Consider the following 21,438-nt stretch of genomic DNA (forward strand, 5'->3'; position numbering starts at 1 on the left):
AAAGCAAACCGGATGTGGTCGTTGTGCGGTTACATTAGAAGATGGTTCTTTCCTTCTCTTGAAGGGAGCGTCGCGTCGCCGTCGCCATTTTCGCAGGGAAAAGGACGCTTTTTATATGTATATTTGGGCAACAAAGACGCGCACTCCAAACAGGAAGTGGCGTCGGAAACGAGCTGTTGACAAAGTGTTGAGTGATATGTTTTTTTTTGGAAGGGGAGTTCTTATTTTGACGATAAATTTACATGTCTTATTTGAGCTGAACATGTGCAGCGAAATAATTATATCCAACTTTTACCATGAAAACAGAAAAACAGAAAAACAGAAAAACAGAAAAGAGCAATTCCATGTCAAATAGGGAATCGGTTGTACCCGACCCTCTCCGATTTCAATGAAACTTTGTAGACATGTAATCCTAGGCATATATAAGCCATTTTTGTGTATATGGAGTCAGTTACACTCGATAATGACATTTGAGAAGGGCGGAAGTGTTTTAAATATTTTTGTATTTTGTAATTTAAATATTGCTGTATCTCGAAGCCGTTGCATCGTATCAAAAAGTGGTCAAAGACAAACTTGTAGGAAATTTGACGGGTTTTCCGGAAAAAATACACTGAAAGAAAAAAACACTCCACTTTTATGAGAGTTTTTGATTTTCAAGTTTAAAAGTCAAATTTGAAGGTGAGCCCACGATTTTTTTTCGTTCAATATTTTTGTGAAAATAGCCTAAGATGTTACAAAAAGACTCACGAAAAATGCAGGATGGAGCAACTCACCTAAAAAAATACAAAAATCATTTACTGAAACTGTTTTTTTGAAAAGTGCTCTAAACGTCAAAATTTTCAAAAACTGAATACGGAAATCGATTCTCCAGACAATTTTACATAAAAGTCTTCATATTGACCACTGTCCTAAGTCCAATCCTTGTGAAGTTACAGCGGTTTTAAAAATGAAAATGTTGTTAAAATAGGTTTTTTGATGATTTTTGGCAATTTCTATAAGACCGACTTGATTTTTCAGTCTCGAAAATATTTTTACCGGAAAGCTCGTCCAATTTCCCATAAGTTTGTCTTTGACCACATTTCAATTGGATGTATGGGCTTACAGATATAAGCTAATTACATTGCTCATAACTGAAAACATAATATTTTTTCAGTGTAGTATAGTAACTGGATAGTAAATTAGCTTATATATTAGGATGTAACAAAAATGACTTTTTGGCGGGCATTCAAGGGTTTGTTCCGGTGGGCATACTAAGCCCAAATCCAAAATATGAGCTTGATTGGACGTAACAAGAGCTGGCGCTCCGCCCTTCAATTTTAAATGGGATTTAACCCGTAAAAAAAGATTTTTCAAAAATGTCACTTTTGAGGCATTTTGCCACCAATGCGTTTACCAAAACATCACTGGCGTGGCCAGATCCTTGCACATCTTTTGGTATATATAACATTGACATTTGGCACCCTGGAGCTCGATACAGGCCTTCAAAGTTTGGCATTTTTTCGAAAAATCGGTTCCGGCAAAAAAGATATGCGTCGCGCCTCGCGACGCCCTAGACGCCATTTGATTTTGCCGGGGCCGATTTTTCGAAAAAATGACAAACTTTGAAGGCCTGTATCGAGCTCCAGGGTGCTCCAAATGTCAATGTTATATATACCAATAGATGCGCAAGGATCTGGCCTACACGCCAGTGATGTTTTTGATAAACGCATTGGTGGCCAAAATGCCTCAAAAAGTGACATTTTTGAAAAAATCTTTTTTTACGGGTTAAATCCCATTTAAAATTGAAGGGCGGAGCGCCAGCTCCTGTTACGTCCAATCAAGCTCATATTTTGGATTTGGGCTTAGTATGCCCACCGGAACAAACCCTTGAATGCCCGCCAAAAAGTCATTTTTGTTACACTCTATTATATATGTAAGCCCATACATCCAATTGAAATGTGGTCAAAGACAAACTTATGGGAAATTGGACGAGCTTTCCGGTAAAAATATTTTCGAGACTGAAAAATTAAGTCGGTCCTATAGAAATTGCCAAAAACCATCAAAAAACCTATTTTTTTTATTTTCATTTTTAAAACCGCTGTAACTTCACAAGGATTGGACTTTGGACAGTGGTCAATATGGAGACTTTTATGTAAAATAGTCTAGAGAATCGATTTCCGTATTCAGTTTTTGAAAATTTTGACGTTTAGAGCACTTTTCAAAAAAACAGTTTCAGTAAATGATTTTTGTAGTTTTTTAGGTGAGTTGCTCCATCCTGCATTTTTCGTGAGTCTTTTTGTAACATCTTAGGCTATTTTCACAAAAATATTGAGCGAAAAAAAATCGTGGGCTCCTCCTCAAAATTGAATTTTAAACGTTAAAATCGAAAAATCTCGTAAAAGTAGAGTGTTTTTTTCTTTCAGTGTATTTTTTCGAAAAGCCCGTCAAATTTCCTACAAGTTTGTCTCAGACCACTTTTTGATACGATGCAATGGCTTCAAGATACAGAAATTTTAAAATTACAAAATACAAAAATATTTAAAACACTTACGCCCTTCTCAAATGTCATTATCGAGTGTAACTGACTCCATATAAACAAAAATGGCTTATATATGCCTAGAATAACATATCTACAAAGTTTCATTGAAATCGGAGAGGGTCGAGAAAAAAGCACCTAAAAAATTCCTGTTTTGGGCTGGAATTGCTCAAAAACAGAAAAACAGAAAAACAGAAAAACAGAAAAACAGAAAAACAGAAAAACAGAAAAACAAAAAAACAGAAAAACAGAAAAACAGAAAAACAGAAAAACAGAAAAACAGAAAAACAGAAATACAGAAATACAGAAAAACAGAAAAACAGAAAAACAGAAATACAGAAAAACAGAAAAACAGAAAAACAGAAAAACAGAAAAACAGAAAAACAGAAAAAAAGAAAAACAGAAAAAATGAAAAACAGAAAAAAATACAGAATGAGATTCGAAGCACAAATCATGACAATTGAGCCCATTTATTAGAAGGTCAGATTATGAAAGTCGTAGAGAATGTTGTTATCTTTGCATGTTTGTTTCTAACGAAATTGTTTTGAGGACACAATTTCGTGCAGCGTTTAATGCTTCAACTTTTAAAAATTCATTGAACTAATGTTAAAACACGCATTTCACGCTCCATTTTTTTCAATCATGGTGAAATTCCTTTAGAAAAAAATCCTTCATACGATGCCGCCAGGATGGAGCCGCACCCAGCATGGCTATACCATGTTGAACTTATCGTAAACTACCCTAATTACGTTGTATCGCGTGCCTGAAATTACGCCACATGTAATCACCAGCGAGACGTGAGCTCAACTTTAACATACTTGGTTTCAATGTAATTTTGTAGATTTAGTAGAAAAAAAAACATTTATTCAAAACTATTTTTATTTGTGAATAATAACCAAAAAAATATATAGAGAAATCAGAAAAGGCGATTGTGTCAAGACTAAGACTTTTATGTGGAAAGTAGCCAACTTTTCCACAAAGAAAGTCAATTGTGTTCGACTCAGTCTGTCGCCTTTCTGGTGTACCTATTTGTGCAGTTTATCGCGTGGATTGACTCCATCAGAGACCTTTTTTGTCAGTACAGTCGTGCCTCGCTCAGAACGGTTGGTTGCTATTGCGACTTCTTGAAGAATAATGTGTTATTTCTGAATTTTTGGTAGAATATTAACAGCTTTCAACAAATTTCCATAAAAACTCAAGATCGTCTCCAAAAAATTAAGGACCAAGCTAAAATACAGGACGACCATTGAACAGAAGCACTGAAGCCGGATAATGCCCTGCGTGTTCATATGTGAGATTATGCAGATTCATGCCCCGGGCCAGAAGCAGGAGGAGGTTGTAGCGCTTGATATTGGTCCGCCGGATTGCTAGTTATGGCATCGTAGATATCGGCACCAGTCATGGGTGGCCAGGATGAAGCTTCGCAGGAAACGGGGCTTGTGTGTGTGAAGATTCCGGAGGTCATTTAGAATTTGGCGAGCAAAATCGATGAGGCTGTCTGTGCGTGAAAGTGAAATAATAGGAACAGCGATGCTAAGCTAGGAACTATTGATTTTTGCTTGATAAATTCTGCATTCTGTATGTTTGTATCTTTTTCGTCTTGGTTTTTTACTTTTCATTTTGAACTTAAGTTTAGCAGAGTCTCGCAAACATAATTCTATTGACAAAGTATAAAATTAGAAATGGTATTTCCTCTTCAATTTTTCGTCAACTTTCGATCAAAATTTGCAATTTTGCCTTTCTACCGCATAATTGACGGTTTGGAGCCCGGTAATCAATTGGTGGATTACCCTAATTGAATATGCGCATGTTCTTGCGTTCATTCATGGGCGTTCGTCGTTCGTCCCGAGCAGACGGAAATAACGTGGGAATAACATTTTTTGATATTTGAAAATACTAGGCCAATAATATTTTATGTTATTTATAACACGTTTTGTTATTCGCCGTTATGATTTTTTTGTTATTGGATTGTTATTGTAATTACAGACTAATATCATTTTCAGTTATTCTTCGAACAAATCTTTGTTATTATATATGTTATTTTAACAACTAATCCGATCATCCCAATAATAATTGGAGTTATTCTTCCATAACAAAAAATGTTATTCCCAAGTTGTTTTGGATTTTAACCAATAGAAGACCAATATCAAATTTTGTTATGATAACATAAACTGTTATTAAACTCTTATACACAAATGATTTTTGCTAGAATATTCGATAACAATTGTTGTTATTTAACAGTATTTGTTATTGAAATGGCATGAATTTTGTTATTACCGTCTGCCCGGGGTGGGTTCTGTATGTGGTGTGTATATTTTCCCCTTATCCCAGAGTGGGAGCAATAACAGTCGGAACGTACACGTTCCTACACACTGCTGATAAATTGAGCTAGGATGCTGTGCAGAAATATAGCTGTGTGCGATGGTGAGGATGATATTGGGATTCATAGGATTTCTCGTGTGCATTCCACTCATTACGGTCGGATGTAGAACAACTATAAACTAGTAGATTGACTAACATGGCGCTCTCAAGGCCTTGGAGAAGACGCGAGTTATGCAAATTTCATTACCTAGTAAATGCGCCCGGAACATGATGACGTCACGCAGCGACACTTCTTCGTTGCGGTACAGAATCTGGAACACCCGCGAAGCGCCACAGTCGTCGATAATGGTGGCCGTGGAGCCCGTCGTCCCCGAGCCGGTGGTGGCCGCGCTCGGCGACCCGTTGGTCCCCTGGGAACCCCCGCCAGCGCTGCCACTGCCGCCAATGCCACTACTACTGCTGGGGGTCGTCCCCAACCCTGGCTGGCACCCGCTCGAGGAATTGGTCGAGATGGGCGTGTTGGCACTGCTCGACACAGACCCAGGGGCATTGCTGGTGGTGGTGGTGCCGGTCACGGCAGAGGTAGAACCCGTGCCTGAACCGGCCGCCGAGGTCATGGAATTTGGAGGAGCTGATGCAGAAGCAGCAGCCGTGGCAGCGACAACGGCCGAAGGCACTCCCGTGGTCGAAGCGTCCGGAAGGCATGTTTCCACCTGAACCGGCAACCGGGGCGATACTCGCAACGAACAACGCACTTGATACAATCTGCAAATAGAGTAAGAGAAGGGAGGTGGGTTACAAATAGCTCAAAATGTAATTATGAAATTGGAAAACTTTTTTTTGTTTTTGTTTTCTCTATTTATTGTTGGGTGATCCAAAATGGATTTCTTGCACTACTCTCCTTTAAAATAGAAGTGAAACCACTACATGTTCAATTGAAGTTCGCTCTGACCACTTTGTATGCATATTGCTTATCGTCGCTGTCATGCTATCTTGTCGCACGTGCATTTATGGGCAACATGTGTAACATGTGTATTGGAACTATTTTTAGCCGCCGCTTAAAAAAAAAATTCTTTCGTTTTTTTTAGCCATGCACACTCTAATTTCTTTGATGCAAGATTGTATGCAACGCATTTTTTAGTGCAACATTGTTTACACACAAGTTCGATTCTAGATGCACATCTGTGGTACTACCACGGACGAACGGACATGACACGGGGTTTCAAAAAGTGAAGAAGTTTTCTTTTACTTCTTCTTGGCGAAAACCTGCGCAAGCGAGATCGCTAATGTCAAAATCAAGGTATGTAGATTACTAAGGTAAGTCGGGTTTTCAAGCTGTTAAAATAGTTAGTTAGCACAAAACCCGGATTTTATATGGAGAATTTCAGAAAAGTGAAAATTTGACGAATTTCCGGGCAAATTTCACCGGATTTTTTCTGTGGGGTTGTTAAGCAAACTGAACCGAAATACGCTTTTGAAACACTTTTATTTAAAAAAAAATCAACTAAACGCGTTTATTGGTTTAGTTTGGTATGCTTGCAACCCCACAGAAAAAATACGGTGAAATTAGCCCAGAAAATGGTCAAATTTTCACTTTTTTAAAAACCTCCATATAAAATCCGGGTTTCGTGCTAACTATTTTGACAGCTGGGAATCGCCCCTCTTTATAGTGGAATTCTAAGAAATTTGATGAAAATTCAATGAGAATTTATGATTTTAGTTCAAACCGTTGATAAACTCTTTAACTTTAAGTTCTTACAAGGTTTTAATTTAAACAAGTTCCAGATTTCTGTGATCCAACCTAAATTTTCCTTCTTTGATGACAGTAGTCATGGGTTGTCTACTAATTTAATTGTGTTTAACTATTCTAACTAAAACCAAAACAGGTTCATACCAAGCCAAAGTATAACTAAATCTGTTTTTTTTTCACATTAGATGAGGGCACAAAGTTACAATTGAGTTTAAAGATAAACATTGAGTATCTGTTTATTGAATAATAATAAAGATCATTCGACTTAGTTACGTTTAAGAATAACCTAAAATATCCAAAATATATTTCTAAGCACTTTTCATTGCATAGTCGGCTTGGGTTTGATCCCCGATGGTCTCGTGGGCATTTTTCGAGACGAGATTTGTCTGATCACGCCTTCCGTCGGATGACGAAGTAAAATTTACTTTAATGTTGGCCCCTAAAGGGTTAGGTCGATTGCTTAGTCCAGGTGTAGGAGTCGTCTCCCTGGGCCCTGCTTCGGTGGATTTGCTGGTAGGCAGTTGGAATCACAATCCAAAAGTCGTCAGTTTGAATCCCGGGGTGGATAGAAGCTAAGGTGTAAAAAGGGGTTGCAATTGCCTCAACAATCACAAACAAAGCCTTCGGACACTTAATTTCGAGTAGGAATCTCGCATTCGAGATTGCCAAGGAAATGCTATAGAGCGAATAATTTGATTTTTTATGAATCACCCACTTTAAAATGGTATAAGTTAGTTAAATATAGATTAGAACCAGTAGGTGGGCGAAAACTGGAGCAGCATCCTTTGTCTTTTGCTCGATTGGTACCTCAGTTTGACAGTTCTCGTGCTTCGATTGGTACTTTTGGTTTGAGATGTCCGTTCTCTTATAAGCTCCAGGCTCTCTATGAATAGGGACAGCAGTTTTTAGAGCACTTAAAGTTTTCAAATTTGGAAATGGATGTGCACATTTTGTTGGTCTGAGTCTGTTTTGACCGAAACCAACCAGAAAAATCAAAATGTTGTGCTCCAATATGGTTAAAACTGCTGTCCCAATTCACCCCATTTGTCCCGATTGACCCCAGTTTACGGTATATTGCTAATTAAAAATCTATCATAAAAAAGCAAAGCCGTTTAGCTATTCATAAACCACGTGGACACTTTTTTTGAAATCTCCCCCCTCCTCCTATCTTCATGGACAATTGTCAAAATCTTTTCTGTATGGAGTGGACGACCGCTATAACCCCCTCCCCCTAAAGTGTTCGCGTGGTTTGTGGATGGCTCCTTATTTTCAAATAATTTTAAAATTCAGTAAAATAACAATAACAAACATAAAATGTGTAAAACAGAAAGTGCAAAGGGAAAAGAATAGATATAGAGAAAGCATAACACTAGATCACAGAAAAATTTAATCAATTATAGATGTGCTTGATCATCAGCTCCCCAAGGGCCAGGAATTGATTCGACTTGTACTGTCAGCTTCAAAACCGCGTCATCGGCGTCAACTTCGTGAGAAGTTTGGACCTAGCAGAAAAAAGGGGGTGCTCATGCTTGGTTAGGTTGCTGCGAAATTCACAATTTAATTATTGGCAGGATAAATATTCGCAAAATTTTTATTCTATCGATTGGAGCTTGTCCATGGAGCCCAAATCTACCATACCTTGATGAAACCGCAGCGTAATCCTAATATCACTCATTTGGGCGGCCTTTGGACTCCTTAAGTCGAGTAGAAATGTTTCAATAGAGATCGCCAAGACCTGTTTTCAAGTAGTTCGAATCTCGGATATCAAACACAAGAGTACTCCACAATCAAAAGTAATTACTCTGTGCAACCAATGTGCTCCTTCAGGCTCATTGGCAGCTGTACAGCATCTGAATAATGTACGAAGCGATTGTCATCGGACTAGATACCGCGACGACGATGGTTCCACAAAAGGGGCCGAAAACAGGAAGTCTTGGCAGTTGTCCTAAATGCTCCCTTCTCCTCCCCCATCCTTGTCACAAAATCCCACCGGCAGAGAGAGAGAGAGAAAAAAAAATCCGACCAACTGGTGCGCGAAACGGGCGCAAACCAACCGACATGTCAATAGATTTTGCCAGCCGATACGGTCCGACAGTTGCGACAGTCCGGCCCAGGCCCACGGACGACTGGGCAAATTGTCGAGCGCTGTTTAAAATTGCATATCGATACGGATTACGGTGCGCGACCAACCGGAAGTCGTTGGGAGGGTATGGTATGGTGGAATGCTGCGGGTGGGTGAGGGCGGGGTTCGGAACGATTTCCTCATGTGTTGTTAATAATGCAGTCGACATTCCAGACATGTTTGCTTCCGCTTTAAAGCGGAAGTGCTCAACGGAATTTTTGAGGGTGAAATTCTGTTGACTTTATTTTGTATCTTGCCGTTGGTATAATTGAAAAATCTAAAAAACAGGTAATTGAAGGATATTCAACATAGCATTCTAAGCAATTTATTCAACCTTAAAAAAGATTAAGTTTTAAAAGGGTATGCGACTTACCCATAAAAATTTATCGATTTTCCCAAGAAATAAATCGCAATCCCAAAAGCTAAAGATCGTTCACGTGGCAAGACTCCATTATTAGAGTGGTGCAATTCCGGTAGTATCATTCTGTTCGTTCACATAAAAGTCCCCAAGCAGAGCGAAGTTTCCAGAAGTTGCAAAATCGAAACGAATTCACCGCGTGTCGCCGGCAGTTTCCAAATTTCATCCGCATTGCCGAGATGAATTTCAAAAACGCATTCCCATTCACCTGGCGGGCGGTTCTTCCCGTTTCTTACGAGAGACTCTCTTCGATGCTGGCTGCATACATAAATTGCTCCGGATCTGTCTGTGTCTGTGTGTCTGTCTATAGGTGACGGGGTGTGTGGGTGGATATGGTTAAGGTTTTTTTTATTGGGATTACCAACAAATTAAACAGAAATTTTTAGCCATGACACTCTAAACCGTGTTTTGCAGTATTTTCAAAATACATTTTCAAATTACAAACATTTCAAATGAAAACATGTTCTAATCAAAGAACACTTACCTTCCTTTCGCACTTTTCCAAGCGACAGGATTCATCCCGCAGTCCCGAAAGCCCAAAAGTCAAACCTCCTCCAAAAAGCTGCATGGCAGATGTGCAATTTTATCCCCGGCTGCGCCGCCACCAAATTTCCAGTCCGGGATTTGTTCTGCAGCCATTTTCGAGGCGCACTTTTTTTTCCTCCCACATGCTCCAACCGTCTCCCCACACCCATTTCCGGTGCAATTTTTAATCCAAATTTAGTATGCAACGGAACACAATGCAATCCGGCTGGGGTCATCTACAGAAAAAAAAGTCCGGCAACCTTTGTGGTCAAATGTGGTCCCCCACACATACACTCACACACAAAAGGTGAGTTTGAATTGGACACAAAGTTGCACTCGGAAGAGATTACCGGAAATGATGAAACTGCGCGCGGGCGGTCGTTAGGAAATGGTCCACTTTGTGGAACTGTGTGATGCGTTGGATTATGTTTTGAAAAGAAGCGGAAAAAAAGGTAAAAAGTGTGTCCAGCTGCTGTACTGACAATGACACATTGATATATCCTTTAGTTTTTCAGCCAACAACAATGTAAGAATATTTAGATAACGATCATTTAAATCATAACTTAATTCTTCAACAAATTTCTTTATTAGACTTCCTACATCCACTATCACGTATGCATTTCGACTCCAAATCAAATTCCAAGCAAACATTTGTATGTGTAATTGTGTGCGTTGTGAAAATATCAAACTATCAGTTTTCAGCAACAAAAATTATCATAACCCATGCTCTTTCTTCCGTCGCGAAATTCTCTTTTTCTCTTTCATTCCCGCATTCACAATCAACCTCCCTCAACAGAGCCCAGCCACAAATGCCGCCACAAAACAAAATTTACCAACGCAGTTTAACGGGACGTAATGCGTGGCCGGTTCCCAGTGTCCCTGTCGCGTTTCTTCATAGACGAATCCAGTTTGAAATGGCCGCTAGGTGGCCAATGGTGTTAGAAATGACAGCTTCCATGTATTTGAATATAGGAGCTCAGGAAAACTCAATTTTTAAGCAATAAAATGATTATTTATGATAAAAGTATTGATTGATTAGGTGCACAAAATGTGTCTAGAATATTATTAAAATAAAAACTGTTCGAAAAATTAGCAATCGAGATAAGTACACCATTCGATTCAGCAGGAATTTTGGGCACCAAAAATATATAATTTTTATATGTTAAGTATTTTATTTTAAAAGAAAATTAACAAAAAGTATGAAAATCGAGACATTTAGTATGGGAGCTGTCAAATCTCTCACCATCAAAAAGCAGCGTTGAGCTTTCGCTGGATTTGTCTATTGCGGTTTACTGAGAAAACTAAATGATCTTCGGTGAGCGTGCGTGAACGAGGAAAAGAAATGAAGTGCTACAAAGAGAGTGCTCTTGTTGGCAGTCACTAGATAAATGAAGAAAACTCACAAACTATAGCGACGGTCGCTATCGAGCTGTCAAATCTGCAACATGGAGTTAAACTTTCTGTGAAGTTGCTGTGAAGCCAAGGCTTTTCAAAATGGGAAAACCTTGATTGTAAACAAGCAGCCTTTCCCACTCACACTTGACGTAAACTTTCACTTGGGCAAAAGGAATACACTGCTTGTTTACAATCGAGTTTTCGTCCTACTGAAAAGTTACTACAGAAATGATAGCTATCGACTAGTTCACTCACCTACAATATGTTTGTGTATAACATTTTTTAAAAGAAAAACAATGCAAATAGGCCGATGTCGAAGTGTAAACAAATAGTAGAGTTGAGCAGAAAAGACTCTTTGTTTACACTTTGACATTGGCCCATTTACATTGTTTTGCTAGATTTGCACTCGTTATCTCGGCACTGACTGAAGCGATTTTTACAGGGTGGTTTTTCTTGAAGTTTTCTTGAAAAGGTCCTATAAACATATGAAACACAATAGCTTATAGGACCTTTTTTTTTCAAAAAAGCCATTCCATTCATTTCAAACGCGCCCAAAAGATTGAAGATCTGACAAATCTATGGGTAATTCTCCTCCAACTCACTTGAAATCGGAGAAAGTTGCCCCGACCCCTCTTCGATTTACGTGAAACTTTGTCCTAAGGAGTAACTATTCGCGATTAAAAGCTCAAAAAATCCGACAGATGGCGCAAAGCATCGAAGAATGACGATTCAATTTTCGCTGTTCGGTTACATAGGAATGCAAACTTAAAATTGAATTTACAGCTCTTAGAACAACTTTTGAGAAAAAATTCAAGTAGTACGAGTGTAAACTTTTTGCCCTCTATAAATTAACGCAATAAAAAAAATTGAAAAAAAATAATTTTGAAAAAAATAATATCGTTTAAAATGATACAGCATCAAAAGATAACAAAGTATCAGCTCGAATTTTTGCTCAAAAGTTGTTTTGAACGCTGGAATTTAACAAAACAGAATTCGCATACATAACCTCAAAGGGCGGAAATTTCAATCGACATTCTTCGCTCTGTTCTGCTCCCAACACTAGGTGTCGCATGTCGTTTGGCTCTTGAACGGCAACTGTCCCTGATCAAGAATCTTGGGCACATTTTTCGATAGCTCGTGACGGTGGGTCGGTACGAATCCTTTCATTTTTGAACATACAGAAAAAGAGAAGACAATGAAAATGTATGTACTGAATGATAAAATGACCCTGTTGGGTTATTGCAGATTCGAAAGAACATGAAATATCCCATAATATGTCAAATGCTAAACAATTTTAATGTTGAGTAACGAATAATGGCAGATTTTTCAAAACTATTTTTGTTTTTGCCTTCCTCACCTTACTGAATCACTCAAAAAACGAACTTTTTAGTTAGACCTCCTAGACCTACCTTCATTTGTACATATCGACTCAGAATCACCAGCTGAGCAAATGTCTGTGTGTTTGGCTGTATGTAGACATGTGTACCAAATCAATGTCACTGGAATATCTCGTCACAGGCTCAACCGATTTTGGCCGGAATGGTTTTAATCGATCCGTCTTAACGTCCCCTACGTTGCTATTTAAATTCATGCAGTTTTATCATGTATTTAAAAAGTTATGTTAAAAAACTGTTTCATATTAAATAAAAATTATGGTAAAAAGAGTGTTTTTTTAATGAAACCCTCACATGTTATATATTTTTAGAAAGCATATGAGAAGACCTTTTTTGTGGATTAAGAATTTCCAAGATCTGACTTACCTATCTAAAATTACAAGCAGTTTAAAAAATAGTCTGAATTTACATAACCTCAAATGATCCCGTCTGATCGCCACGAAAAAAGCTTTGTAGAGGGATGCCATTTTCCTGAAAGGCGGTGTCTGTATAATCTTGACAAAAAGTCTGTAGGTAGTCTGTTATTTTTATTAGGACCTCTTAGGTGCTGCGATCACGTTAGGGGAGATCCATAAACCATGTGGACACTTTAGGCGGGTTGGAATCACTATATAAATGAGAGGAAGGCACCAACCACCTAAAGGTGAATTATGTAACGTTTTTTTTAAATGAAAAACGCTTTTTCGGAATTCAAAACGAGCGTCCAATTTTACAAAAAATTCCCTTTAAACCAAATTTTCAAACCATCACCATTTGCTGCAATTTGGTAATAAACATCTGGGTGGTGCCCTCCCGCTAACATTTACATACAAGATCCTCTGTAATTACTCTTAGCTTTAAGAAAAAAAATAATTACAAAAGCCGACTCGGTCCTAACCTGGGCGATGAGTAGAGAGAATGAGAATGAGTGATTTTCGAATGATCCCAATTTGTGTACATCTACAAAGTTGGAGGCTGTTCAAGCACGAGCATGACTTTTTTCTTACTTGTAATTGAGCTGTTTTATAATCAGTGGTATGTGTTTTATTTTGTCTAGTTTTTTACTTTTTTGCTGTAAAATTGTATGTGTATGCAAGTTTGTGCTTTTAAGGGTACACAGCAACGAAAGAAGTTGTTGTTTTTCAAAAATAGTCAAACTTACGGACCCAATCCAGCAACAACAGGATTGTCAAATTAGTCAAACTTTGTTGTAAATTACTTTGTGGTCAGTACTTTTCGGGATGATTAAAAAGCTATTTCGATCGTAGCCGTAGTTTTGAAAATGTCTGTCACAACAATTTGGGTGCGAAAGCTCTGGTTGATGTGCACCGTTTATCAATTTCTAACCATTTGAGAAGAAACTTTAAAATCTCCCAAAAAATATTTTTTAATATTTTTTTTATCGACGTACACGTACACAATGTTTGTACAATGCACTACACATATCGACTTAGAACTGCATTCTGAGCAAATGTCTGAGCGTGTCTGCGTGTAGGGATGGATGTAGAAATTAATATTCTCACTCCATTATCTTTTTCATAGGGGCTGTTTAAAGAAATATTTGTTATTTAAGCTGTTTGACAATATTCATTTTTTTCACAGTATATTACAAGAAACACTAAGTTTGTACTGTCTGCTGGTAAATAATATTTTAATGCTTCAAAAAAAAAAAAAAAAAAATGTTGAGCCACATCAACGACGAATCAACTTCCTGTTTAATATTTCGCAATGTTATGCTCGCTGAGTACGGAAAACTGAAATCAAACGACTCAAATGAAACTTTGTTTGCAAATGCCCTAGATAGAGAGATAAAGAGAGAGAGAGAGAGAGAGAGAGGGCATCCGAGAGCAAGCGGAACGGTTTGGCTTCCGCCAAATGGAAAACAGGCCAATAAAAGATTCCGCCTGTCAATGGAAAACTTATTTCATTTCGATTTGCAGCAGTGGCAAAAAGTTTTTGCGGTTTGCTGAAGGGGCTGCTATTTTTATCTCTATTTTGAATGTTGCTGCCGAGTTGTATCCCTGTTGGGAATTCTTTGATATTATGTTTTTTTTTTGTAGTTTTATTCGTCTGTTTCTAAAAAAAAATTCAAATTTTTCTGTGATCATCTGCTTATCTATCTATTCGTTTCTTTATAATATTTCTGCTCATTTAATTTTTATTGACTTTTTCTTTTGTTAATGTTTCTCTGTAAACGATCTGCTTTTATTCTTATCTTTTTCATAGTTTTATTTTGTTTCTGTTTTCTTTATTTTCACCACTTATTTTATCTATAGTTTCATGCTTTAGCAATTTCACTGTCTTGTTATCTGTTCAACAATTTCTTTTTTTTTTGTAAAAAATATATCTAGTTTGTTCAGCCTATGTTTTTATCAGTATCACTGTTAATAATTTTTTTCTGTTTCTCTATTATCATTCCTTTGATTTTGAATTCCTTCAATACTCAGCCAGTTCAGTAACCTTTCGTTTCTCTGTTATGTTATTTAGTTGCTGCTTTATTTAGTAATTTTCTCTGTTCATATTTTTTTTTTTTTTAAATAATTTTCTTGTTCTTCGTTTTCTGTTTCATTTTTTCTTTTTATGTATTGATTCACTCCTTTAATCATAGCTTTCCTTTTCGTCTTTGCTTTTTTCCTTGGTATCCATTGTTTGTAATTGCATTTTAATTGAGTATGTTAACTGTTGTTCTTTTTTTTAATTAATTTAGAATCATAGTTTCTTTGAGATTCTGTTTCTATTATTTATGTATCGAACTGTTATCCATTGTTTCTCCTTTTTACCTTTTTTATTTGTTAATTTCTTTGTTTCTGTTTTTGTGTAACTTTGTTACTTTATTTCTCATTTTCTTTATTTTTTTCTGTTCCAAGTGTTGCTGTGTTCAATGACGTTTTATATTTTGCCAAGAATTCCTCCTCGTAGATCTCCTACTGAATAAAGCAGACCCGCGAATGACACGCTGAACCAGTTTCAATTGAACACGCACAGGCCATTAATATTGTATTCACTTGGCTCGGCATGCCAACAACAACAAAAAAAGTCCGGGAAAGACTTCCACGTGGCATGACTGCGGGAATATTGGGGTGAAAGTGCGGGTGGAAATGTTAGCCACAGCAATAACATGCCGGAAAATGGGAGCTATATAAATGGCTGTTGCTGGGCGTTGTAGAGCAAGAAACGTGATTTTGTATAGCATATGAAAATTTGATAGCGCACTTGGGTGAATTATTAAAGATAGAGAGAGAGAGAGAAAGCAACTTTTCTGAGAAATGAATGAACGTTTTAGAAAATGGAAGAGGTCAATTTAAAGGAGTGAATCGCTAAACATCACAAAAAGTATGAAAAATATAAAAAAATATTTTCAAAACGATTTTTTTTAGTTGAATATCATTTAAATCACTAACAAAGTTACGTTCCATGGGCACGTTCTGAAAGTGGCGTTGCCTTCCGGAGACGAGATCAAAGTGAATATTTTCCTAGGTCAGAATGAGGCCAAGTGCGGACAAGAATTTCTCCGTGCTGGCAGGACAAAAAAAAGACTCTGGTGATAAAAAAAAAGTTATGCTAATTACTTCCTGGCCGTGTTTGCTATCCACTTTCAAGTTGGAATTCTTTTTTTTTGTATTTTTCCGTATTTTTTTATGCAAAAATTCAAATTACTTCAATGAAAATTACTAACTGGAGATAATTGAAATACTATCAGAACTGAATCGAGTTTATGATAATTTGTACACCCAAACCAAATAATTTAAACCAAAATTATGACATCAGGTAGTTTCACCTGTAAAATGCTAAAAAAATCACTGTCGTCCAAAAGAGATTCAGTGCAAATCTTAATTTAAACATAATCTTTCTGTGCTGTTTTCTGGCATTTAATGACAAAGATTTTATCAAATTAGGAAAGGGGTTTGTTATGCCCGTTCGGATGCTATTGAGAAGTTAAAAAAAAAATCTGGGACAATTTTGCTGTTTTTCCTAAAAATCTTCTCGCATCAGTTAAAGGCTTCTCAGAAGGTTCGAATTTTCGTTTCTGTCATCGAGTACCAACTTGAATCGACCAAGTGGGTCGTTAAAAAAACGCAAGTGAGGATATGAACGGAGGAGGAAGCGCCAAATTTCTCAAAAAGGATGTACCGTTTTTCTTCTGGTACATTTTACCCCCGATAAAGACATATTGTGCCATGTTTGCTTCCAGAGCGCACACACACACACACACACACACACACTCACTCACATATGCACACATGCTCGCGGGATATGCAAGGAAATTTATGATAGTCTACAAAAAATAAAAGAACCGCGAAAGATCCTGTTCTCAAGCAGCAGGACTTGAGGGAAAGTAAAAGGACATATACGAGGCATTATTATGTAATGAAAGATGGAAACTCCATGCTGACATACATTCTTGAGGGTATGAAGAAAAAAAAAATAAACAAGTGACAGCAGCTCGAGAGCAAGCCGAAACTGACAGCTAATGGCGTGTGCTTATCGTCTCAAATTGCAGTTAGGATAATTTCGGGCTTTTATTTCGCGATTTAAAAAGATGGATGATGCAGCTTTTTTGTGCCAGTGTTGTATAGATTGTACGAACCGTGCGGTGGGTGTTGAACAATCGGGTTATGACTGTATGAATAATTAATTGCATTCAACAGTGCAAATTAATTACTAACACGAAATGTTTTATTGAATGTATTCCTTGGAAGAGAAAAATAAATTATGTCAGCATCTTAATCCAACTATGTGGTTGGACCTTCTCACTACTTACCAAAAACGGATTATACTTAAGATCCAGAAATAATCAAGTGCGCAGAAAACTTGCGATTTTTATGGAGTCCGTGTTGGATCTAGCCTCAAAAACAATATCAATAATAAAAATTAATTTTGATCAATTCTATCAAAAGTCATAAGCAAAAAAAAAAAAGGTTTTAAAATAATGATATTCTGTAAGATGTGTATTTTGGCTATAACTATTCATTCTCTTATTTTTTATGAGCTCTACAAATGTCTAGAAGACACCAACTCGCTACAACAAAACAAACCTCATCTTTTCATAATCACAGGAGAGCGTGACCATTCGCGAGCGAACACGACTCGCTAGCTCCCAGTCACAAGCGAATTTGTTCAAAGAGGAGAGTATAAAACAAGATACTAGCGCGGCGCTCACTTGGCTGCACTATCACGGTTTGCCGTTAATTTATATTTGGCATGGGGAAAATTGCTGTCAAAAGATGTTGTGTTATCAATATAATTGCACAACGTTTGTGATAACACTGATTTGAAGCAGTTTAATAAATGATAAAAACCAAGCCGATCGCAGAATATTTCGAGTCAGCCTTGAGCGATATGGCGCATTCAGCCTATTTGAGCCATTCGCTGTACTTCCCGATTGGAGTGAGAGGGAGAGCGAAGAGAAAGTATTCGGTAGCGATTGGAGTGGAAGTGACAAACGGTCAGAACAGTTTTTTGTAGCGTTCGATTTGCGATTCACGAGTAAATGAGTCTCTTTGAGGCAATCAGGACCCTTATTTTGAAGAAAACAAGTGCCATTTTTACATGTTCTGAAAGTACGTTAAATTTCCTATAAGAATAAACATTGGGTTTAGGATTTGACGTTTTGGTTTCTGTTTTACCAGCGAATCTGTACATAACGGTTTTTGAAAAAAAAATTAGTTGTTTTTTGCACACGCTTTACATTTCGTGACGTTACAACTCAGATTTTTACAATAAGAAAGTTCTGCTTGCGCTGTAACGTCACGGAAGTTTTCAATGCTGTATCTTTGTGAAAAATGGACCAATTTCGATCTATCCAGTTACATTTGACATTCGACGGGAAATTATCCTATTTTCAGGATCAGTTTTGAAAAATGGTTCCATACCACCGGAGATAATTCGGGTTTCCGGAGGTGGTTTTGAGGTGCATTTTTGCTGATTGAGATGTTGAAAACAAGATATTTAGGTTTATTGAAATTATTACTTTACCTGCGTCAAAAAATAGTTTTTGCCTTCCTCACCTTACTGAGGAAAGGCTATAAAATCACTCGAAAACTGAACTTCTCAATTAGACCTATCGACTCAGAATCGAATTCTGAGCAAATGTCTGTGTGTGTGTGTGTGTGTGTGTGTGTGTGTGTGTGTGTGTGTGTAGGGATGTGGGTCTGTGCACCAAAAAATATGCACTCGATTATCTCAGCACTGGCTTAACCGATTTGGACCGTTTTGGTCTCATTCGATTCGTCTTGGGGTCCCATAAGTCCCTATTGAAAATTATGAAGTTTAGTAAAGTACTTCAAAAGTTATGCTAAAAAAACGATTTTGACTAAAGTCCGGAAGATTGTAAAAAGGGTGGTTTTTGTAAGAAACCCCAGCATGTTATTCATTTTTAGAAAGGTATTTAAAAGACCTTTCCAACGCGACCAATACATTGAAGATCTGACAACCATATCAAAAGTTATTAGCAATTAAGTGTTATTTATGCACTTTTTGGAAGCCGGATCTCAGATATCACGATGAAAACGTTGTCCGAATCTATCATGCAACCCGTCGTTGAACAGGTAATCAAAAGACCTTTCCAACGCGTCCAAAACATTGAAGATCTGACAACCCTATGAAAAGTTATAAGCACTTAAGAGTTATTTATACACTTTTTGGAGGCTAGTTCTCAGATATTTAGATGAAAACGTATTCCAAATATATCATGCGACCTATCTTTGGAAAGGTAATTTAAAGACCTTCCCACGAGCGTGTCTATTTTGGATAGCAGTGTTCCCACGAGCCTAAGCCATCGGCTAGGCTAGGTTCATTTTTTTGGTTCAGGTTCACACCACACGTCGGCAAGCACCGTCGGCTCAGGCTCACTGAGTGCCGTGAGCCATGGTTCATTTGATTCAAACCAGGCGAGGCTAGCCAAAATGAACCATTGGCTTGAACCTGGCTTGAACCTGATCAAAGAATGTTAGGCTAAACGGCAAGCTTTGTTACACCGTAGTATGCTCAAACCGTAACATTCGCTACACCGTAGTATGATTACACCGTAACATTGTTACACCACAACATTCGTTACACCGTAACATTGTTACACCGCACAATCATTACACCGTAACATTGTTACACCGTAACATTGTTACACCGTAACATTGTTACACCATAACATTGTTACACCGTAACATTGTTACACCGTTAAATTGTTACACCGTAACATTGTTACACCGTAATATGATTACACCGTAACATTGTTATACCGTAACTACGATGCAACGAATGTTGCGGTGTAACCATGTTGCGGTGTAACCATGTTGCGGTGTAACCAAACTACGGTGTAACGAATGGTACGGTGTAACGAATGGTGCGGTGTAACAATGTTACGTAGTAACACTGCTACGGTATAACAATGTTATGGTGTAACCAAACTACGGTGTAACGAATGTTACGGTGTAACAACGTTACGGTGTAACAATGTTACGGTGTAACAATGTTACGTTATAACAATGTTACGGTGTAACATTGTTACGGTGTAGCAATGTTACGGTGTAACAATGTTTCGGTGTAACAATGTTTCGGTGTAACAATGTTACAGTGTTACAGTGTAACAATGTTATGGTGTAACAATGTTACGGTGTAATAATGTTACTGTGTAAAAATGTTACGGTGTAACAATGTTACGGTGTAACAATGTTACGGTGTAATCATATTACGGTGTAATGGATGTTACGGTAGCCTGTCCCATTTTGAGGTCATGTCGAGGAATTTCAGGTGCTCACTTCTTAAATGATAGATTATGATGCTAGGAACAATGTTTTCTTAGACAAGAAAAAATAATAAAATACTTTCTCGCACCCCCTAGTCGATCTATTGAAAAAAGTCACTTTTTTGAACAAATTTTCTAAAATCGCTTGGAATCAATACAAAAACTGTTTCGATCAGGTGTGTATTATCTTCAAACGATAGGTTTTTGTCCATAGAATAAGATGTAATATCAATATTGGAACAAAATTTAAGTTTTTGGGCTCTCCCAGACGGATTTGTTTCGAAAAAATCGCATTTTTTCGAAACTTTTTTCAGAAATGTTCATTTAATTTAGGGAAGCTTATTTTTCCCAGTAAAACCAATGCATGCAGCTTGTAGGAAATTTCATGGCAAACATTTTTCCCTCTGAGAAAATCCAATTTCGACACTCTAGAGCCGAGATATTTGAGTTTTAGTGAGGAAAAAAGTGCCAATTTTCAAAATTTCTCAGAATTCAGAAGCAAGGCCTACTAATCACACGATGTAGCAAGCATATGTCTCAAAGGTCAGGGTATGCTTTTTATAGTAATTTTGGCCGCTGAATCCAAATATGAAATCAAATTTCGTGTAAACAGTGATGTTTTGGAGTTACACCCTTTTGGAATGTTATTTGCGTGTTTAAGAGGCAGTTTTTGTAAATATTGCTCGGTTTGTTCTAGAGGTCGTATCGAGGTGCTCCGATTTGGATGAAACTTTCAGCGTTAGTTTGTCTATACATCAGATGAACTCATGCCAAATATGAGTCCTCTACGACAAAGGAAAGTGGGGTAAAACGGGCATGAATTTGAATTTTCTGAGGATTTCGAATATGACAAAAGTGAGACTAAAAAGTGCCGCTATGGATGCCTACAGGACAATAACTAACGTTGTAAAATGTTTGTTATCGAAAAATCGAAAAAATATGAGAAAAACTGCGATTGGCCAAAAGGTTATTACCGTAGGCTTATAGTCCATGAAATTCCCTATTTGAACTAAAAGAGTATGGGTGTTCCTGGCTGTTGCAAAAAGATATTGAGGTTAAAAAAAAATTAACAGTAATTTGCAAAAGCTTTGAGAAAATGTTAAACCAATCCTGGATGTTTATGGCTCATTTTGAAGTGCTTCAAAAGACCTTTCGAATGCATCTAAGAGAGTTGGAATTGATGAAGTTTTACTAAAAGGGACCTCAAACTTCAATGCCCGTTTTACCCCACTTTCCTTTGTCGTAGAGGACTCATATTTGGCATGAGTTCATCTCAT

At 37.5% G+C, this 21,438-nt stretch overlaps 1 protein-coding gene across 15 annotated transcripts in view; it reads right to left on the reverse strand.

Annotated features, from left to right (window-relative positions):
• The window catches only part of LOC6040986, a 106,007-nt gene that overhangs the window by 40,036 nt on the left and 44,533 nt on the right, over positions 1-21,438 (reverse strand). For all 15 annotated transcript variants that reach the window (XM_038262495.1, XM_038262492.1, XM_038262491.1 and 12 more), the window contains one exon: positions 5,085-5,602. In XM_038262495.1, coding sequence (XP_038118423.1) covers positions 5,085-5,602 — 518 coding nt within the window. The remainder of the gene's footprint in view (positions 1-5,084; positions 5,603-21,438) is intronic.

This window comes from Culex quinquefasciatus, chromosome 3 (genome assembly GCF_015732765.1).
Source record: "Culex quinquefasciatus strain JHB chromosome 3, VPISU_Cqui_1.0_pri_paternal, whole genome shotgun sequence".
NCBI lineage: Eukaryota > Metazoa > Arthropoda > Insecta > Diptera > Culicidae > Culex > Culex quinquefasciatus.